The sequence below is a fragment of the Rhea pennata genome, chromosome 10 (genome assembly GCF_028389875.1).
Source record: "Rhea pennata isolate bPtePen1 chromosome 10, bPtePen1.pri, whole genome shotgun sequence".
NCBI lineage: Eukaryota > Metazoa > Chordata > Aves > Rheiformes > Rheidae > Rhea > Rhea pennata.
Genome location: NC_084672.1, coordinates 23,614,431 through 23,636,580, shown reverse-complemented (window position 1 = coordinate 23,636,580; position 22,150 = coordinate 23,614,431). Strand labels below are relative to the sequence as shown.

Here is a 22,150-nt window from a genome sequence, read left to right as displayed (position 1 = left end):
GCAGAGGAGGACACCCACACTCTGCTGAGATTCTCGCACCCTCAGGTAATTTTCATCAATAAGGTCACTTGATTTTCTGCACAAAAGACATCAAATAAACCCTTGTAAGCTACAAATATCTCAGACAAATTTATGGTCCTGGAAATGAAATGTTTTGCTGTTTTGAAAAGCAGTATCAACCGCCCAGTCTTAATCTGGAGTTTGTTATTAAAAGCAGTTGAATCTTCGGGCCAGCTGGGCTATCCTGAAGTCCCAAAACCTGAATACGTATCGCCAGTTTTGTTTTCAGCAGCTCCGTTCCTCTAGATGTAGAGCATAACTCCAAAGAAAGCAGAAGTAAATCATAAAGCCACATAAAATATGCCTGTCCTCACCCAAGAATTATCACTTAGGCAGCCACACATTTTTTATTTCAACTTGTAGAAGGCAAAACACATAGAGATAAGAATATCTTCCCCTAGCAGAGGTTTCATAGGATCATTTTCCTCTTGCATGACATGCTCCAGCACTCAGAATAGGAGCAAGCTGTTTGCACCAGCATGCCGCTGCAACTGCTCATCCCATCCATGGAGAAAATATGGACTTTAATGACTTCATGCACTTGACAGATTTATAGCAGAAAGTTAATTAGGTCATTGGCTATAAGACGGTCCAAGGAGAATTACGGACGCGTTCCTTCCGTCAGGCTGCTGTAATCGGGAGCTTTGCGCACACCCCAGGCCCGGGGAGGAGTGCCGACCTGCTAAGAAATCCCAGTCAGAGCACACAAAGTCCCTTATGGATGATGACATCCAAGTTCACTCTCGTGAAACAGAGTCCCGAGTCCCTTCTGGAAAGGCTATCAGCAATATTTTAGAAAAAAATAGCTATATTGCCTTTGCATAGCATCTTTCAGCTTGCCTCTTCTACGGCACCTGGTGCCGAAGCAGACCCGTAAGCACAGACAGGTTTTCCCATCGACTTCTTCCTGCATGTATGGAAGCAGGAGGCACCGGAATACAAAGGCCAACCACAAAACCGAAATAACATGCTTTTTGAATAGCTCTACTCCACCTTCTTGCGAAAGGAAAAGGGTGCTGACACAGAAGGGTCACACGCGCTAGCAAGCATCCTCCAAATGCTGCAGAGAAACCAACGCTGTAGAAATTACAGGGACAATTTCCAGACCTCCAATTTTTTTTTATATATATACATATATATATTTTTTTGAAGGTCTGTATCGTGCTCAATGTACTTTTAATTTAATTTACTTTTTTAATTCTTCCGTGGGCATCTGCTCTTAGATGCTGTCAGAGACAGGACACCGTGGGAGACAGACTGCTGCCTTACAACCCAACTGCGTGCTCTTCGTTCATGGAACGACATGTCCTTTAACAGTCCTCTTGACATGCTTGTTTGGAGTTGTTAGATAACAAACGATATTTGAAAACGCCTCTTCCCATCCTAGCGAAGAGATTATGCCCTTTTGTATTGTGCGTTACCTACTAAATTGCCGTCTGTATCTTTGTCATCTCCGGTACAGCATGTGATTTTAAGACTGCAAAGTGACACCCACTCAGAGTCTTCATATACAGTGCTACACAGCGCTCATTTATCAGAAAAGAGAGTGGATAGTAAATTTAAAAAACTCACAGTATGCTCTTTAACATAAAACCATTAACAGAACACCAGTGCCACAAACTTATGCCGATACTCCTTGGCATCCCGGAGCAAATATTTACAGACCTACCTGCTCAAGTTTAAAGATGTGCTGGTTAAAGTAGTGCTGTAAGCGCTCATTGGCAAAGTTAATGCAGAATTGTTCAAAGCTGTTATTTTCATAATCTTCAAAGCCAAAAATGTCAAGTACGCCGATGGACAAAGTCTGTAGGACAAAGGAAGAACGCAGATTAGAAGAAAGAAATCACATGAGATAAATGGGCTATTTGCATGCAGTACATAATCAAAAACATGCAAGCAGAATTAGATCCACTTTACAGGAGGACTTTTAATTTTTACTGGAACTATTAATATTATGCCGTCTGGAAGACTTCACCTACAATCAGAGACAACTTGTAATTTTAGCTATCTGGACAGATGGCCTTTTTCTAGAATAAAAGTCCTTTTGAGTATTTGTATTTATTTATAGCCAAACAACTTGTAATCTTTGAGGCAACCCGAACCCAGTTCCAACTTATTCTATTGGCTCTAAGAAAGTATTTATCCTCCGGAGAGAAAAGTGGGGATAGGGTTGGAAAAAGACACTCACACCATGAAGACAGTCTATAGAAACATGCTTAAAAAGTAAAATACAGGGTGTCTAAGTAAACACACTCCAGCTGTAAGGCTGCCAGAGAAACACCTGCATTGCAGGGGTTGATACAGAAATAATGCATTGCAATAAAGGCAAGTAAGTCCGTTTGGAAGTAAAATAGTAGCAAATACAAACATCTAGCTTGCATAAAACACAGATCAGAAAGTTTCACCACAGCAGCCATGCAGCAATGGAAAGGTAACTGCCGAGGGACTTCTTCCAATAAATAAAACTTCTCGCAAGACAAATGTCACATAGTGAGGAGCACAATCCCGAGGGGCTGATTTTTGGTGTCGGGAGACAGCCCCTCCCGCCTTACCCAAACAGATGAAACCAGCAGCAACGCTGCTGAGAAGCAGGACTCAAATCAGTCGCCTAAGTAAGAGTTTCCTTTGTATTTCAAGATTTAGGCAACGGAGCCGTCGAAGCAAGCAAAAGCTCTTTTTTAAAGAGCACATTTAAAAAACGTGCTTTTCCTGCCTCCCCTGTCCTTAGCAAATTAGACTATCATTTGCCGCGGGAGCGGCGGTACGGGCAGCAGAACGAACACAGCCGCGGTTCCCAGGGACGCGCATCCCCGAGCCCCGTGCTCCTAGCACGGCTGTCCCAGCTCCTGCACGGGGAACGGAAGAAAGGACCACACCAGCATCGCTCCTCCGGCGGGGATGCTGGAAAGCCTCTCGAGGACACGTATCCAAGCCTGGCCCCGTTTCCTTCCTTGCATCCGCTGTTACGAGACGAATCAGGTTCCGAGGTACCTCCTTGCTCCCTTTAGTTCATGGGAATGGACCTGTTATCTAACCTCTTCTGGGACCTACTGCCACTCTAGCCCTCCTGGACCAGTAGCTTCTAGGAGTTCATTATTAAAAAAAAAAATTTTGTTTGTTTTCTTTTCCAGTTCCATTAAGTGTCCCACAACATTGCAGGATCTGGTGAATTAGTTCTACTTTCACTTTACCCACCGCATCCCACGTCGGTCTCCTCTCCAAGTTGGAGAGTCCTAGCCTGCTTGGTCTCTCCTCGCTCATACAGGGGCACTAGGGTAAAAAGTGAGGAGAATTTCTGCAAGTTCCAATATTACATTACATTAAACTACTAATTAATGATTGGTTACAGGTGAAGTTCAGAAGTTCAGCCTGGGTCCATCCAGCAGCTCTCGTCATCAGGAAAGGAGCAAAGAGGGCAGAACATCAAGGCAGCGTGTCTGGAGAACATCACCCTAAGCTGCGCGTCTCCAGAGGCATAGTGTTTTTGACATTGCCACTCTTATCCGCACAAAAGATTTGATCCAACTGTGCTGCTGCTTTCCTAAGACCAGGCAAACTCCATTGCCAGAACCGTAAAACGGACTGTGCACACATCTTTCTCTGATCCAGATGCACAGCGCTAAAACGTTCCTTCTCCGCGGCTGCTCTGAGCAGAGGAGCCGCTGCTACGAGTCAAGTGTTGCGTGAGCACGGGCTTTGGCTACCCGAACGCTCACAGAAGCGAAAAGCTCAACAGTAAAACTCCCACCGCTTCCTTTTTCCAGAAGGTCTTCAGCTGCCTTCACCTTCTCTTGCCTGATGCTTAGGCTTTTCCCCTTAATCCAGGGCCGGACAGACCATCCATCCTCGCCCCCCAGGCACGCTCATCGTAACGATGACTCCTGAAAAGATCCAGGCAGCTACACAGCACTTCAAATCACCTGGTTAAATACCTGGAAGAAACAGCCATTCAGCCAAAAAAATGGAGATCTGAAGCCACTGGAGCGAGGAACTAGACCAGAGCGACTTGCTCTCGCTGAGTGCTTTGAAGACTCGTGCATCCTTCTGCCGTTGCCCCACCAATGCTTTCGCTCACCGATACATTAGACAACAGGCTGCAACCGGCAAAACTTCTTAAAAAACATGAGATCTCAGTATTTCTTTTAAACTTTCAGTAGAAGCATTTTTAATGTTTTATCCCCCACAAAAAGGCGATAAGGGAAACACCACGAGAATCGACTGTTCCAGATCTAAAACGCCGACCAGCTGCTTGCAGTGCTCTTGCTCAAGCAAAGTGCGACCGCAAATACTCCACTGCGGTCCATGCTTTTACGGCCAGTATAAAAGATTGCACAAAAATTAATCTACGTGGATGTCACTATCGCACCACCTGAAAGCCACACGGCTTGCACGTGGAAAAATAAGCACACTTGAAGAACCGCCCTTGAATCGCCCACTCCAGCTGTCCCATCTTTCATGGGCACCGTGTTGACACCCTGGGGACACCAGTAAGCCTTTGCCAAGGGTGGGCAAGTCCAACTCAACCGGGCCGGACTCTTCAAGCTCTCACAAACATAATTTAATGTGAAATACCTTCTGCACAAATACTATCCCCCTGTTTTTAACGCTGGTAAATCTCCCATGTCAAAACGGCTCCTAAAATCTATTTTAATCTGCGCATAAATAATTTTATAAAATCAGTTATTACTTACAGAAAAACATATGGCTGTTTTAGCTATAAAAGAAGAAACCTACCTATTATATTTTAAATTTGCCTTTTTACAAGACTCTACCGTCACACCGAACAAATTCAGAGAACGCCCCAAACGCTGCATTCGACAAAATCAGTGCCGATACCAAAGTCGGCGTGCAAGACGAGCGTGGCTCTGTCCCGCCGTGGTTGTCACGCTGGCAACGGCGGCCGTTCTCCTGCATCCGCTTAGCGCTTTAGTAACTCCTCGGCTGGCTTCCACGCGCATAACCCGCAGAAAGACTTCCCGAACACCTCCAGAACGCAACGTTTAAAACGTGGCTTTCAATCGTACGGCTTTAGCTGTACAGTAGATGACGTCGGAGCTCTTCAGTTAACTGAGTGCTTTTCATTTTGTCACGAGAAGGAGACAATAGCGCAAAGAGTTCCCAAGCGGAAAAGGTCGACAAATTGAAGCTGGTAAAACTTTCAAAAGAAAACTTGGGGAATATATGACTACGATCTGCAGGAGGAAACTCGTTATTCTCCAGAAATCTCATTGCAACTACGCTGAAGGATTCTATCGTTTCTTCCATTACAAACCAGCAAAAGTCTTCTACCAGTGTATGGCCATTTCTTATTGCAAGATTAAATATATATACATACATATATATATATTTATATACACACACACATATATATATGTATGCATGCATGCATATGTATTTCCATTAAGGTATGCATATGTGAAACTGTTTTGCTAAAAACTACTTAGCTCCCTAAAGCACGCAATCTTACTGGCTGTAGGATTCAGTTTGCAGTCCAATATGTAGAGAAAATAATTACAGGAATTTTACATCTTGCAGCTCCTCAGTTCCCAGTTCACGTTTCAAGCGAGCACCGTACGGAAATCAGCAAAGACGTCACATAAACTAGACTTCGCGTAGCTAAGTTCAGCTTATGTCTTGTAATATTTAAAGAGTAGGTACCCAGTCTGGAGGAGCCGGCGAGTCCGTGGTATTGCACAAGTATGCAGCAGACAACGCTGCTTGACAGATGCGCTTACGGCCAACTTCTTGCCCTTAAACGTGCGTCTACGAGGATTTTTAAATTTGGGAGACTCTTGGATTAGAATTACTCTCTACCTGAGATAGTAAAAGCGGCCTCGCGCTTTTCTTAAAATCTCACCGATAAGAATCACAGAGTTAAACGCTAAGCACAGGCCTCAGGGGCGTGCAGCAAATAACCGCCTCGAAGCTAAGCTCACTCGCTCCGCACTCCCCAAGCCAGCGATAAACAGAGAGAGCAGGACCCGGCCGACGCTGCCTCCGGACGCCCGCCGGCGACGTCGCTCCACCGTGGAGTTACGCTTTGGCGATCGCAAATTGCTTTGCTTCAAATTCTCGGGAGAAATCGGTTGTTTCTACAACGGTGCAAGCAAAGTCGATACTTTAAAAATCCAACCCGCCACCGGTAAATCTAAAAGGACGACCGCAACCTGCAGCGCTGCCATAGCCAGGCGGGCACATTAGGCCAAGCAGGAGGCAACGACCCACCAGGAATCTGCAAGTTGGGACTTGAAAATAACGGAGAGATGTGCGTTAAACTCGTTAAGTATTCAGCAATTCCTCCTCTACGTCAGGCCAGGCAGCCAAGAATAAACTCCTTGATTCATTTACGTTATTTAGAGGCACGGATTTACCTTCAGTGTCATGAACACATGCAGAGCACCTCATCTGAAAACAACAACGGCGTTACTTAGCGGGAAATAAAGACACTTCGCAGGAACCAAATGGGAAAAGCTTTAAAAAAAAAAAACAGCCAAAAATGTCTTTCATTAAAACATGATCGACACTATATCATCCTTTTAAGCAACAAGGAGAACTTGTAAGACTTCTTAGCCTAATTTATGAAATGGGAATTACATAAAAGATCTCTACGAGGTTTAGTATTCTAGTTCTCAGGAGAAGGAAGAGTCTCTGACCTCGTTAATAAAGGTCAAGTTTCGGACAATTTTGGACAATATCGTAAGAACAGTCATTTGCATAACAGAACCCAAAAGTCACGGAGAAAGAAGAACACACGCTAGCAGCCAGCAATTCGCGGTGAAGCTAAGACACAGCAGCGCTGCTATAAGCATAAAACAACACGTATCGTGTCACTATTCAAAACTCGGTTCAGAAATAACACGCTACAAATTGTGTCAGCGAGCAAGATAAGCCAAATCCCACTGTGTTTTCCTAAAATAATTCACTGTACATTTAACTAAATTTGGATATCAAAGGCCTGATTTAAATCTTTCCAATACTAGTTTGAAAACATTGAAAGAATGAGGACTGAGTGTTTATTTTAGTTTTACCCTAGCTTCATCTTTTGATCTTCTCCTCACTGCTGACATCAGATACACACACATATTGGGACAAGAAACTTCTCTCCATTTTAATTGTCCCAAGTTCTCTTGGGGCCACCGACTTTGTTAGGATCTAGGTCCTCTTCCTGTCCACCACCGGGCCAGATAGTCCCTCAGAGATTTATTGGGCTTAATGAGCCACGAACAGGCTCTTTGGCAAACGCAGTCTCACTGGGGAAGGCAATAGCCACCAAAGAGGGTGATCCTTCGGCCTACAGAGATCATCTTAGTTGGAGCAGCGCTGCTTTGCTTCAGCCAAATCCGTTTGCCAAATACAGAGACAGCTGCACGCGTTCTCCCGGTGCGGGATTTTGCACGCGCACCGTACGCGCAACTGCACATTTGTAAGTGCTCACTCCCTTCCACAACCTCCACTCGTGCACGTTGACACCCCGAGCTGCCCCAAGGCAAAGGGCCACCCCCGGTCAAGACAACTCCTGCGAAGGCTGCAAAAACTCAAACGGGGTTTTGATAAAACAGCTGAGGACGTGCGCCAAAATGCAAATTTGCACTCAGGGATGAAACGTACTTTCATGTTCACTTTTGAAGACAGCTTCTGACGCCTGTCCCCCTTGCTGACATGAAGCAGTGACTCTACAGTTCTCCTCCCATACTTGCTCTGAATTTGGATGCATTTGAGTTTTTCTTTTTTTTTTTAATTTACACTTCACATGGATTCCGACTGCCATAGAGGATGGACCGCTGCCAACAATTCCCCCTCTGACAACCTTCTGCACCTTCAAAATCTCCAGGATTATTTTAAAGTACATCTGAAAGAAACACCGGTGACAAGCATGGCACAGGATTACGCCAGTACCAATAAATTCCCGCGAGATTAGTAGGAGCGCGTGTCGACAGCGCTCTCCTCCGTGACCGCCCACCTGCAGGCTCTCACCCCGAAGCAAGCCCAAGCCCCTGAACGAAAAGGGGCTTTCCCGACATCCACACTCAACGGAAAGCTTTCACGTGGCCACTTACTGCAGAAGAGCTCACATACCGTTAACCCACTGCAAACTCAGGAGCCACCAACTTTTTATGGGAGGATGGCAGGTTACATTGTTCTTTCACAAATATAAGTGTGTTTGGAGAAATTTTTTAGGGGCTGGTAGATGCTGTCACTCAAAGTAGTAAATACCATCAGCTAAGTGTTGACATGTTGCCTTTGTGGAAAGGAGCCAAATCCCAGGGTCTCTCAGCTCTGGCCAGAAGAGCAAATGATGGTCCCTCACGCTTCCTGCCCTGCTCGATGCCATTCACATCCATGCTGGAGATGACAGACCCCCAAGCACCTGGTTCACCTCGCGGTTCCTTGTTCATGTTGCCAAACCCCAAGAGCACATATGGGAGTTAAGAAGGGCCTCTACTCTAATCCAGGGTTTCTCAAAGCCTAAGCTGCAAAAGGATTTAAAGAGGATTGTGAAGTGTTAGGGAAAACACAATTAATTAGTATCAGCTCAGGTCCTTCAGGGTGGAGAAGGGAGCAGCAGTTGTAATAGCTGGTCGTGGATATCAACGGCAGGCGCAGAACGGCGCATGCAGCTATTCCTACCCCTAGCCTCCCACGACAGCTTTTTTCCTTCCTCGCTGCTAGAGGAATTGAAGTCGGGGGCTAGCAAGGGGCAAGAAGGTGACACTGCAAAGCACCTTGAGAGACAACTTCCAAATATAAATTTAACACAGCTCCTCTCTGCAGCTCTGTGCAACGCACACGAACGCTCCACCTGAACTCCTCCGTTCAAAAAAAGGACAGAATTCACGCATTTCCTTGATTTGAGAGAACGGTGAAAATTATACAGTAGCATCACTGGTTTCATCTTCAAAACCCTTTATGAGCACTGGTTAAAGAAGTGCATATTTCTACTCCTCACCTTGATACCTTGCCCACCCAAGCACTATGCTCTTTTTTCCAGCAAACCTGGACTGCACACAGCCCACAGTCACTCGGCTGGGCCACACTTGGCACCCGCCTGCACCTTCCCGTAACTCCAGCTTTCACGCGCTTGCCAACGTTCACAGATCTGCTCTTGGGCAAGGACAAGACTCTCAGCACTTGCGCCATTACATACCTCTTACGGCTACCATGCAATTTTGGGACAAATATGTGGGCCAGAGAACTTGGAAATAGGAATCGCAGAGATAATGTCGGGCGACGGGAGGCAGAGGAAGCCAGTTACGTGGGCCTGGAGTCCCACGCAGAGGACACGGAGGCAGCGAGGCGGGTAAGAAGCACGAGTTTGGGCTCTTACAACTCCCACCTGCTGGGTCTCGAGGTTGATAACGAAGTCTAACAGCTCATGCGTACCTGAAGTTGTACCCTACTGTTTTTATATAATATTAATATTATTAAACAGAGGGAGAGGGAGCACACACAAGTCAGAAGACGTGCGGCACGTTACCCACTTCTACAACCTTCTCTATTCGCAGTGCCACCACTGCGCATTAAATACGACTTTTACACAGACACATTCTCCTTACAGCCTATAATCTCGTTCCTCTACCCATTACAAGCACTTCCGTAGAGTTAAACAAAAGATCAGAGAAGCTGCAAGGCTCTGTGACTTCAATCCGTCCCACAGCATAATTCAAACGTAACGTCAGCGCTTAGCAAAGCGATCATCCTTTTGGCAGCTGGGGCCGCAGCCTGGACGTACGACCAAGAAATTCTGCTGGCCTGTGTCCAGAATTTGAAAGTCCAAGGTATCTGGCTAGCTGCAAGCACGTGCGTGCCCATACACATATGTGCACCCGTGCTTTTCGAGAGCTACTCAAGGGTCCGTCTCCGCTACGAGTGCGGAGGAATACGTTACAGTTTTTGGAGCGCGGGAACGGAAAGGATGTCCTGGGTCATCAAGTCCAGCCCTTGCTATCGCAGGAAATGTCACGTAATCTCTTCCCTAAATTCTTTGGGAAATCAGTGAGGCACCATACTGATTTCACTCTTCCCGTTGGGATGTTTTCCCTTGTTTCTCTCTTCTGCTAGCACGAGATCCTCTACCTCAATACGTACGCACCCACAACAGGCTTTCCACGTGATTTTTGTGGCATAGCTACCTCATTAACACCACTGTGTGCTCGCAAGATTTAAAAATAATAATAATCTGCAATCACATATGGTCTGATAGTCTTACTCATGAGGAGGGAAAAAAAAAAAAAAACATTTGGCACTCGTCCTGGAATCGGTGGGGAAAGAGGCCGTAGCGACTAAAACAAAACCTGCTCCCCAGCCGCTCGGCGGATATATCATCTGAGGCCGGTCCCTGCTCCTGGCTCAGAAAGCATCGCTTAAAATAGTTATGTACTCATTCTAAAATATTAACGGCAACGTTCCACGAGGAAAAGTCAACTTTGTGAAGCAAGTTGCTGCTAGCAGCTTGGGCAAGGTTTTGCTCCATAATTACACATTTTAAAACAGAAATGTATTGCAACAATAAAAAAAAAAGAAGCTGGCAAGACACTCGAGACGTTACCTTGGTGTTTTCCTCCATATCCTTTGAATTCAGAAGCGCATGGTTAATTCTAAACACTATCCAGTCAAACAGGGCACTGTACAACGATTTAGCCATGGAATTTCGCACAGTCACAGCCTGAAAGGAAAAAGAAAACGGTGATTGGAAATAGTTCACAGTTTGCATTAAAACGGGCTCATTCCTTAAGCTCACGTATGCCATGTTCACATTTCTTTCCAGCCAAAAAAAAAAAGAGAGAGAGAACAAAAAAGAAAAACCTTGAGTTTACTCGAGGAGAAGGAAACAGGAGGCTGAACACGGCACAGCAACTGCATCAAGCAACGTGAAAACGCGCGCGGGGTCGGTACTGCCTGGTACTGACGGACGGGTTACAAAGGGGGAGGCCAAAGCTTCCACAGCTACACAGCAAATCCGCAAACGTTCCTGAACGTTTGAAGCTTTCCAGGTACTACGAATGGGAGCTACAAATCATGCTAGACAGATTTACTGCTCTGCAAGCAGCTCTCTCGGGAAGAGGAGTAACGCTCCTTCAGAGGTCCCATCAAAACCATGCTGGTCCCACAACCCCGACGCACGAGATTTCACTTGATTGACAGTGAGAAAAACCAAGAAGAAAGGAGGATAAGCAGCTTGCACGTCTCCAAAACACGCACGCTGTAATTCCTACGTATGTGCTATCTCTTTTCTCCCTGTTTTGTGATTTTTTTTTTGGTCCAAATTCTTATCTTGAGTTGTGCCCCGGTGCTTGTGCGCACACTATGTCAAACGTTACAAATGCCAGTGGTGACCACCAAGTTTGGGTTGGTTTTGGCCACCATGTAACAGGCCACAAGGAAACTGTCACCCAGGGCAGGTTCAAACCCACCGATTTCAATTAAGCCTGGAACTACAAAAAAAAATCGCCGTCTTGCTGTAGATTGCACCGAAACACTTCTCTCCAAATTTTCAAATTATTGCACTGAGCGCAAGTGAACTTCCCACCCAAGAACAAATGCTTTTTTCCCCCCAAAACCCATTTTTTTATTCTTCTCAAACATTTTGCAGCTCAACTTAATTGGTGAGAAAATTAAAAAAAAGATAATGAAACCAATGACACTACTGTATATAGACGTGCATATTTCTGTTCTTCACAGCGTATGCAAGACTCCACGCAACAGAACGAGACCGACGTTGTCCCAGCTATTCCTTGCTCAGTGGCAATAAGATACCACCAACTGATTAGCAACATACCATAGAGAATCGCAAAACATTGCAATAATTAATATGCAATTATGGCTTACCCCAAAAAGCTTTGTTACAAACCAAAAACAAGCGTACAATGAAAATACACAAGCAACAGAACTGGAAAGGTTTCCCGTATTATAGACCTAAGTAGCACTTTTAAAGACCCAGCGTTAAGTAGTTGAAATGTCTGAGTTATCCAACAAGCATGTTGAAATCCTGCTGGCATTGAGAAGTACAAGCAGGTCTATATATTTTTATAGTAACTGTTCTCTGTTTACTGAATAAAAAGGGGTTTTTTTTGTTTGTTTTTTTAAAAACAAGGTGAGGGGATTTCTTGGTCTTTTCTGCATTTCCCAAAGTGTGTGCGCATGGTGGGGCAGGGAATTTCAGCGATTTAAGTAAAGTTCAGTCAAGACCAATTCTCCAACGCTCCGCTCTGTCTTGGCCTATTTAATCTGGTAATATTGGAAAAACAATCAGTGTCGCTATCAGACACACAAACACGCGAAAAGTCTGTCTCTGGGCAAAGAGGAAGGCCAAGGCGCAGGAGCATTTCTCCCTGCCATAATGATTTATCCTAAGATAAATCAGAGAAATTAACTGGCCCAATACAAAAGCACGCAATTAAAAGAAATACAAACAACATTTCTAGCGCACAATAAAGCGCAGCAGTGTTTTGTCTTTATAGTCATATATGGTTTTATACTGCAATAACTGGTCTCCTCCGTTTCCTTAGAGACGATGGGGGTTGTGCACGACTGCTCGCCGGAGCTTTCCTCTTTCTTCTGCAAGGGATAAGGGTGCCGTTAAGTATGCTCAAGCCCCGCTGTGCCCGGGCTCCTACCGGGTGGGCTACAACCGACCGCTACAGCTTCCTGAGCTGCCCTCTGCCACGGCGCAAACCGGAAAGTCCGCGCGAGAACCGTGCTACGCACCTAGGACTCGGGCACGTCAGAATAATGCCCGGCCCCAATCTTGAATTCTTCTCCGACTATTTTTAGAAGCTTTATGCATCTAGAAGAACTGGTAAGAAACTCTTGGCAAAGAAGCACTTATAGAATATGAGGGGGGAGGCACATTTACACATGGATCTCATTTGCAAATCTGTTGGCTCCTTGTAAGCCAATTTCTTCTCTCGGTTATACCAACAAATCCAGATAATCCCTTGACTACAAATGTTGCTCTCTGTTTACGCTGTTGCAAGCCTGATGTGACAACATTTTGCCCTGCACACTCCCAGGGAAGATGGTGGTGCAACGCGGAGGGGCTGGGACGGGGATTCTTGAAAGCTCAGGTAACCGAAGAAACTTGGCCGTCTTACGCCCAGCCTACAAAGCACAGACAAAGCAGAGCTAAACCCATCCTGGCAGAGCTTCCACGATGCACGGCTCAGAGAAACCCTGCCGCAGATATGCAGGTTGCTCCAGTGCCCCTTCTGGCAGCAAGGTACTTTTATGCCCAGAGTTAACCGACTCACAGACTCGTTAGGGCTGGAAAAGACACCAGGAGGACTCTAGGGCGAGCTCCTGATCAGAGCATGGTAACACCAAATCCATGCTAGGTTGTAAAGGACTTTGTCCAGCTGGGTCTTGTAAACCTCCAAGGAGGGAGACAGCACAGCCTCCCTGGGTCCCGCAGCGCTGTCCTCACAGGAAAACATTTTTTCCTTATGCCAAGGCAGAAGCTCCTTGCTTCAGTTCAAGCCTGCAGCCTCCTGTCCTCCTGCCATGCATCTCAGCAAGGAGCCTGGCTCCATCTTCTTGAGAACTTCCTTGCAGGGAGGAATGGGCTGCGGATAGGTCCCTCCGATGCCTTCTCTGCCCCTGGCTCAGCAAGGCCAGCTCCGTCAGCCTCTCCTGCCAGAGCACGAGCTCCCGGGAGAGCCCCGATCGGATGGGGGCCTCTGCTAGGCTCTCGCAAGTGGACTGATGGCTGCTAGCTGGAGGAACAGAGTCCACAGGATGCAAAACTGCACAAGCTTTGTAAACAGGAGACATCCAAAGGGCTTGAAGAGTGAAGACAGCACTTTGCGTTCGTAAAACATCAGATCATAAAAACACATCACAGACAATCCATTTCTCATGAGTCATCTTCTGTTTCGTTTCGTTTCTAAAGACTCCAACGAAGTATTTATTCTTTAGAAGATCCCGGATGATGCTACAGAGTAAACCCCCTCCTTTCCACACATAGGTACCGAAGTGCAAAATCTGAGCACTGTTTGGGGCTATTTCAGGTTCTTTTCCAGGCGAGGCGCTGCTGCGATTTCAACAGCACGACTTAAAAAGCTTCCCCCAGACCTGCTGGAGTATTCCACTCGGAAAACAGGTTTCCCATTTTTTCACTCTACCACTTCCTAATTATTCAGGCACGCATCTCGCATCGCCATACGGCACAGGGGAGACGGTTTAAAATGCCTTTAATCCATAAAGTCTACAAAAGGCAGAAGGACTAAAGGAAAATCCGCACTGCAGTGTGTCACCGTAGACGGGTCTGGCACTTATTTTCTGTTTATTCCATAGGGTATCGCTCCGTAGCTCAGGAGCGGCAGCACGAAGGAAGCTCCGAGTGCCGGAACGTCTCTGCTGTTAACTGCAGAAGCTGAGGGGCAAAATTCAGGATTTTCTTGTTGCAGTGAGAGGCCTGTTACTCAAGACACACCTTAACTCTATACTTACATCCGCTCTTACGCGGCAGAGCATTTAACATCAGTGCTTAGAAAGCTCTCGGAGAGGCAGGAGCTTTTACCATTTTCCTGCAGGATTTAATAACAGAATTTCTTCCTTCTGAAGCTCTGGTGCTCACAACGTACTCGATAACATCTTGGAAACGATGTGCAAAGGAAAAGGATGCGATAAGGAAAAACATTTTATCACCAGCTTCCCTAATTACCTGCTAGAAATGCCACTCAGTAATGTTGGCCAACATCTGCCAAGACCTTGATCCTAAGCTCCTTGCTTTTGCTCATAAGATTGGCCTGAGAGTTTTCACGATGGCCATTAGACTCAGGCTAACTTAAAAACACAGATTTTTGGAAAAATCTACTGCCAAGATGATTTTAGTATTTGAAAGCAAGGGTAAAATAGACTGAAAATTTAAAAAATTGCTTTAAAAAGTGTTGGAGCGAGGAGCTAAAGCTTCAGTAGCCTGTGTTTTAGAGCTGGCCAAAGATACACCAAAGAAAAGAAAACCAGATTTATTCACAGTGTAATCCTCTGTGAAAAGCAGTTTTCATACGCTCGTAGACTTCTTAGATCTCTGAAGATCACAGCAACATACAAGCGCACATCTCCCATCGGCCCGGGCTCAGCGAACGCCGTATTTGCCATTCCCACTTTCTTATCCAGGCTATTCCGCGTTGTGCTAATCGAAACAGCGAGCAAGGGCCTTCTTCCCCGGCGTTGTTCAAAATGCTTGTTGGGCCCACGTAACGACTGAATGTCGAGAGCAAAATAAAAAAAATTCCCCAAACTGAAAGATGGAAAAGAAAATTAAGAAAGAAACTGGGTGCAGAGGAGCTCAAGTTTCCGATCAGAAGCAGGTAAGTAACACAACATGATCTGTTTGCTCGCTAAAGCAAAAGATCACAACTAGAAAATTAAAACCATTTCCTCTTTCCTTTTTTTTTTTTTTTTTAAAAAAAAAAAAAAAAAAAAAAAAAAAAGCAATTCCTACAGAAGCAATGGCTCACTAAGAGCAGCAAGCAGAAGAGCTGCACGTGCTCAGGCAAAAGCATGATATTTTAATATACATTGTTGCTGCACAGCTTCCGCTAGCTGCTGCGAACACCTGGGTAGTCAACGCACGGCTCCGTGGCTGGAGCTCTTTTGAAAGAGCTGAAGTTTTTAAATACACGCCAGAATTACCATTTTTGTCCCCCCTCTTGCTGCATATACAAAAACTCCGGTCTGCCGGGCCATGCCCAACACCGGCGTTTTTACCGAAATGCCATCGTTTGCGCACTGGCACTCGCAGAGCTGCACTCCAGTGACCTGCCCTCCTGGCAAAGGCCCAGCGAACCCTTTATAGATATTTTCACATGATCTGCCAGGATAAAAAGTTCCCTTGCGTGCAGTCTGCCATCCTGATTCGATTCCACGTTTGTATTATTTGCTAACCTAATAGAGGAGCAAGAGCAAGCAATATTTCAATTCTTACCAAAAAAAAAAAAAAGTATGTGTGTGTGTGTGCGTGTGTATATATATATATATATATATATATATATGTTTTCAGATTAAGGGGAAAAATAAAGTTCGGTGCATAGAGGTGGGTGGAAAGAAATCCCAAAGAATTTTTAAAGACAAAGAGTGCAGATTTATCACACCTAATGGCAGTAACATCTCAGTGACTATATATTGCAGGTATCAGAAGGCAAAGGGAAGCAACTAAAGAAAAAGCAATTAAGACACTGCTGGAAGCTATGTGTTTTCAATCAAACGCTTCTAGAGCAAAGACAAGCATTATCTGCAGTGCAGTGAGATCCAGAGTGATATTGAAATTCAAAACCCAAACCCTCATCCCACCTACTCTGTCCAAAAGCAACAAACCGGAGGCCACATCTGTAACAGCAACCGCCCTTTGACATTCAACTTTAAACACTTCTGACCCAACCAAAAACATAGCATAAGGGACTCTTCCAACCAGTATAAACACTTCCACCAGCATTTTGTTTAAAAAAAGCCAGCGCAAAATAAATACCCCCTCCTACGCGGTCCATCGCTCAACGCTGAGACTCGGAAGTAGAAGCCGAGCTATAATTGCTTTCGTTATCGGAGGGGAAGAACGTTGCAACTCTGCGCCGATCATGTGTGAGTAAGAGGTGACTCCCCAGGTGATATGTCAGAGACAGATACAGACCTCTAAAGACATCTTAAACATCTTGGGCGTCTCCAACAGCGAGGGCTGCCTGCCCTCCTTTGTCGCTAATGCAGAAGGATGAGGAAGGCTCCCAGGAGACACGCAGAAGAGAAAGGGCAGGTGACAGGTACGCGGCTCAGGCAGCAGTAATAACCAGTTTAATCAAAGCGCTTAGTGAACGTTGGATTTCAATAGCTGCAGAGTTTGCCTAGGAGAGGCTGCAACCTTCAACTCAGAGCATCGCTGTGACTTCCCGAGTCGGGGCAGCACTGCGTGTTCATAGACTCGGTAAGGTTGGAAGAGACCTCTGGAGATCATCTAGTCCAACCGCCCTGCTCAAGCAGGGTCACCTAGAGCATGTTAGACAGCGTTGCATCCAGGCGGGCCTTGAATATCTCCAGAGAAGGAGACTCCACAACCTCTCTGGGCAACCTGTTCCAGTGCTGTTCCCTGCTGTGAAAGGCAAATGGAGGAACTCAAAGGCCATTTTGCACAGGAGAGACAGCAAATATTTAGTATTTGCAAATGGTATCGTGCTATCACCACTTCTGCATCACTGCTGTGAAGACGCAGCTCAAGAAGTATGGGTTATGTAGTGCAGGCATCTAAGTTACTTTTTGACCTCAGCACAGGCTCAGTGAACCAGAAAGTGACCTTAAGAAACAGAACTGAAAAGTAAGCGCAAGCACTGAACTGAATCGGTGAGGATTAAAACACTAGAGAGGTGGTATGCAAGCCTTCTCCTGCTCCTTCAGGGTTGTGAAAACCTATGAGACATCTTTAAAGGTATGTGGAAGAGGTAAGTTGGATCAACAGCATGTTATTACATCTTCTGCCAAATTTGGCCAACGTCACGTTATTACATTTCCAACCAGTTTTTCACAAGGGGACAAACTAGTCATGGAAGAGAAGTCAACGCGTCACCTCCAGGGTTTTCTACATGCTGCAAGATGTTTCAATGCCAATGCTTCCTCATGCACAGCACTGGAAAATGCTTTCCGTCTAGAGGAAAGAGAAGCATTAAAGACGTGCATCGCTATTAAAAGTCCCCTTTTCTCCTCTACTACTCAGCATTTCTTCTAAAGGGAGCGTGCGGGTGTGCATGTCCATGAGTGTCTAATGACAGACGTTACGCATCCCAACGAAAGCCAGCTCTACAATCAACTACTACTGCTGCAGTCTTCTCCAGAAGAGCTTGCAGTAATCCCCAAGATTGCTAAAAAATTATCTTTTAAGTGAGCATGTGACAGTTAAGTGTAAAACAAGGTAACTACATGAGCTATGTTCTTTAAGCTAGTCCAGTCACCAAAAACTTCACCTTTTCTACTCAGGTACAACACAGATGGAGATTCCTGTTCTCCTCAGGAAATAAGATACGTACGTAGGAAAAGAGGAAATATCCCCCAGGGCCTTTGATATACTTCCTATAATTTCTATACAAGGATGAAAGGTGCTTCCAATTAAAGAGTCAAAAAACCCCAGGCTGAAAGCAACAACAAAAAACTTCCGAAACACTTAGGATTCTTCCTTGTTAGGAAATCCCCCCAAAATACTTTATACATATTTATACACAGGCTTTGATTTTTGTTATGATTTTGCATCAGTTTTAAAACCCTTATTGGGCATTCCCATTTTTCGCCATTTATTCTCTGAAGTGAAGTGCAGCTTCATAACTGAATTTGAACTTAGCGCAACACAGATGCCTTATTCCAGGTTAGCTCAGAGGAAAAACACATTTTAATACCTGCTAAATTTTACCCTTGATATCTACCTAACAATTTCCAGCGATGCCTTCTTTGACTGCTTCTACGGGTTTGAGTGGCATCATGTAATTTTCAAATAGGAAAAAAAAAATGGGGAGAGAAAAAATACTGTATTTGTTTTCTTATTTGATGGAAGGTTTGAACAAGCGAAAAGAAAAGCAACTCAAGCATCACCTTGCTCCTCCGCAAAGCTTTCGAATTCACAGGAAAGTAAGTCAATGCTCCTCTTGATCATCTGGGATTATTATTAATGCATGCTACTGTGTGCATTAAAATAAAATTAAATGCTACATTTTTAATCTACGAGTCTGTCGCTGTTCCGTGAAGGCAAGAGGGGAAAAACATAAAAAATCCTAAGGTTGATTGAGCTGATTTTTGCACTTGTACGGAGTGGAGGACGAGTGCTAAAGAAGTTTGGTCTGCCACATTCCTGCTCGGAAATGGAGCAACATATAGGGAAGGGAGCAGAACGCCGCTATATCAGGGAAGCGGCAGAAAACGAGAAGGATGGTGACAAAGCACAGTAGAAACACAGAAAAAAATCGGTCGAGCGCCGGCTCCCTTCCGCGGCTCGCGGGACCCGGGGGACTATTGCACCGCGCGCGCCTGGTTCGCATTCGCAGCTGCGTCCTGCGGCAAGGGACCGATTAAGCAGCTTTTGCGGTTCCCCTTTGGGTCACAGGACACAGGCTGAGACAAGCAGGCTTGGCTTTTATTTTATTTATTTATTTATTTTATTAAACCAAGCCTTAGCACCCTCAAGAAAGTACTCTTGCAGGATATCAGACTCTAGCTTAAGCCCTATCTTGGCATCTCACAGTATTATATCATACAGGGGGCATTAGGAGCATGATGTAATTTTCCATACTCATATTTTTTATCATCTTCACATCATATTAAAAATGCTGTCGTGCTCGCACTGGCTTTCCCGGAGGGAACTCTGACCATTACTCTGCAGTACATGCTGCAGCCTGTAAAAGATGACTTTTACGTTTGTATGGATAAAGGAGAAGGAACGTCGGAAGAACAGGAGTGAAAAATGTTAAGAGGAGTCTAGTTGCCAAAAAGGAAAAGTTCATTTAGCAATATTACAAGCTTTTGTATAAATGCTCATTTTTACATTTTATTTCTAAGAACGTATTAAAAAAAATAAAAAATAAATCCTGAGCTAACAATTTCTGGCTACCAAGTATGAGCAGAAGCCTTTCACCACCAACCTTAAGTCAAAAGGCAGCAAGGTGTCCAGCCAACGGACTATTTTACACAAAAGATAAGTGTCAGCTACGTTTTTCAGAAGTTATTTATAACTTGGTGGATTTTGCAATGAGAAAAAAATTTGTTATTAGGCTGAAATGTCACTGTAGCTCCAATCCACTACAGAAATAAGAAGCAATCAGTTTAGGCACGGCAGATTTTTTTTTTTTCCCAAACTAAGCCGGTAATAAAATTCTCACATTTAGAGAGGGTTTTTTTTTTTTTGTATTAGTTTCCAATGTATCAAGTATCTTAAAAATAAAAACCACTCTTCTCATGCTCTTCCTTCTCCAGTGCTCATTTCCCAGTACCTCCCATGATCTCCTCCTTGCACACGGTGGGAAAGGCCTGTCTCTAATCTGCCAGATAAAATTACCAGAGATATTTGCAGAGACTCTCCCAAACCACACACACTTCCCCGAAAATCCACTACAACGGAAGAAAAATCAGTGGTTTGTCCAGTGAGACAACCTTCCCGTGTCAATGTATCATCATGTTCACACAAGAGAGAAAGACCTTCAGAGCTACTGCATTACCTCCGGGTATGGGAAATCAAATAAGGAAACCCAACATTTATTATTAAGTGATCGTCAAGAAGTAATGTCATTCCACTCCTTTCATCACAGCTTAATTTGTCCACCCTTACACCAGGACCACAGCTCTACAAGAAATCACAGCTCCCTCTCTCGCACACGTCCCCTGTGAAGTTACTGCAAGCCATCCCCGCCCTAACGCGATTTCCACGGCAAACGCGGAAAGCGTCGGACGTCTGCCCTAAAACCCTTCAGAAGCCTTCACCAGCTTCTGCTATGATTCCTTCTGTTACACGAACGTAAATAGGGGAAATAAAGTGGAAAACCTGAAGCGAGAGCAACGGGCCGTGGGTGTTGAGGACCCACCTAGCGCATCTCTGCTGGTGGAAGGCAGGATTTGGAAGAGGACAGATGGGAGACAAGTCACATCAAACCATAGCCTGCCTGCTATTTATTTTAAGAGATGTTTTTGCAAGTTCCTCTCTATAACATTGTCATATCGTAGCTGAATGTCTGGAATATCATGTGGTCACACTTACCAGAAAAAAATATCAAAACAAAACACATAGGTTACAGGCAAAACCCAAAGCAAACAAAAAGCCTTTTTAATCATTTTCTTAATGTCTCAGCACCAGAATCATGTGGTTAAACGCACCTCCTTCCTAAAAAGATTTTAGCCGGACACTTCAGCCTTCTGATCTGGACAACACGGTTTGGAAGTGTGAGCTCTAACGATTCGTAACATCAAACAAACAAAAAAACCCCTCACCTCCGCCACTAAACCTCTTGCAGAAGTCGTCCCTTGGTACCCACCTCTCCATCTCAAGCAAAGGATGGGGAAGAGATGCATGGAGAACACCAGTGATACCAGCTGAGGCACTCCTGGGAGATGCTCCCATGCAGCCACCAGGAGCTCAGCACGAGAAGCTGCCCGAGAACAGAGTCACCGGGCAGCCAGATTTGAAGATCTTGATGATGGCAGATGAAAAACAAATTTGCTTCTCTCCAGCTGCGTTTCTCCAGATTTTTCTGCATCTAACTGTCAAGAGCACAAACTGAAACCCCGCTCAGCCTTCCATACCCTTCGCCCACGTTTTTACAGTGAAATTGGGCACACAAATAGATAGGTTACTGAGAGACAGGAGAACTGAACGTGTGACCTGACCCAAGGAATCCATACGTTGCATTTAGGGGAGTTTTCTCCTAAGCATAGAGGCTCAGCATACTAGCACTCCTACCACAAAGCACAGCGAATAGTGCCAAAAATAGCACTTTAGCTGTTATAGCCAAATCCAGCCTTTCTGCTCGCCCTTCCCAAGCAAAAGACACTTGTAGAAAAACTTGTTTTGTCAATATATCATCTTCACTACAGGCTGTTTTGGCGAGTTTCTGCAATTAAAAATCAGTGCACCTCAGCCGAAAGAGCTGCACAGGCGGTTTGCTCAACTGACCCTGTCCTGCCAGCAAGCTTCTACACATCCTCCTACTTCGAGTGCTGATCAACAGTATTAGTCAGTTCTCTGAGAAGCAAAAAAGTTTACTCTAATTGAATGAGATTAGATAGAAAATCCCATATTCCAACCAACCATACCAGAATTACACTGTGTGTGGGAAGAGCTGACTTGCTAATTCAGGCACGGTTTCCATTCTTAGGTATCTTCTCACATGAGCTTAGCCCAAATTTAAATAGCAGAATTGCTGAAAACACATACCAGAGGGACTTTTTGAATTTAAAGCATCTTTTCAGTGATCAAATATAGCCTCAAAGAGGGCTAGAACGCATCTGATGACAGAAACGGCCTTTGGAGTGGGGAGGCTGACTATGGGCAGAGCAGTCCATGGGACGTCGACGTTTCCCTTCTTAAAGTCCGCGTTCCAGGTGCTACTCAAAATTTTTTAAATTCAACGGACTTCCT

General features: G+C 45.0%; 1 protein-coding gene across 7 annotated transcripts in view; it reads right to left on the bottom strand.

The window, feature by feature from the left end:
- MYO9A (myosin IXA) overlaps positions 1 to 22,150 on the bottom strand; it is a 192,414-nt gene that overhangs the window by 65,511 nt on the left and 104,753 nt on the right. For all 7 annotated transcript variants that reach the window (XM_062583530.1, XM_062583529.1, XM_062583531.1 and 4 more), the window contains 2 exons: positions 10,607 to 10,723; positions 1,730 to 1,864 (listed from right to left, as the gene is read on the bottom strand). In XM_062583530.1, the coding sequence (XP_062439514.1) occupies positions 1,730 to 1,864; positions 10,607 to 10,723 (252 nt within the window). The remainder of the gene's footprint in view (positions 1 to 1,729; positions 1,865 to 10,606; positions 10,724 to 22,150) is intronic.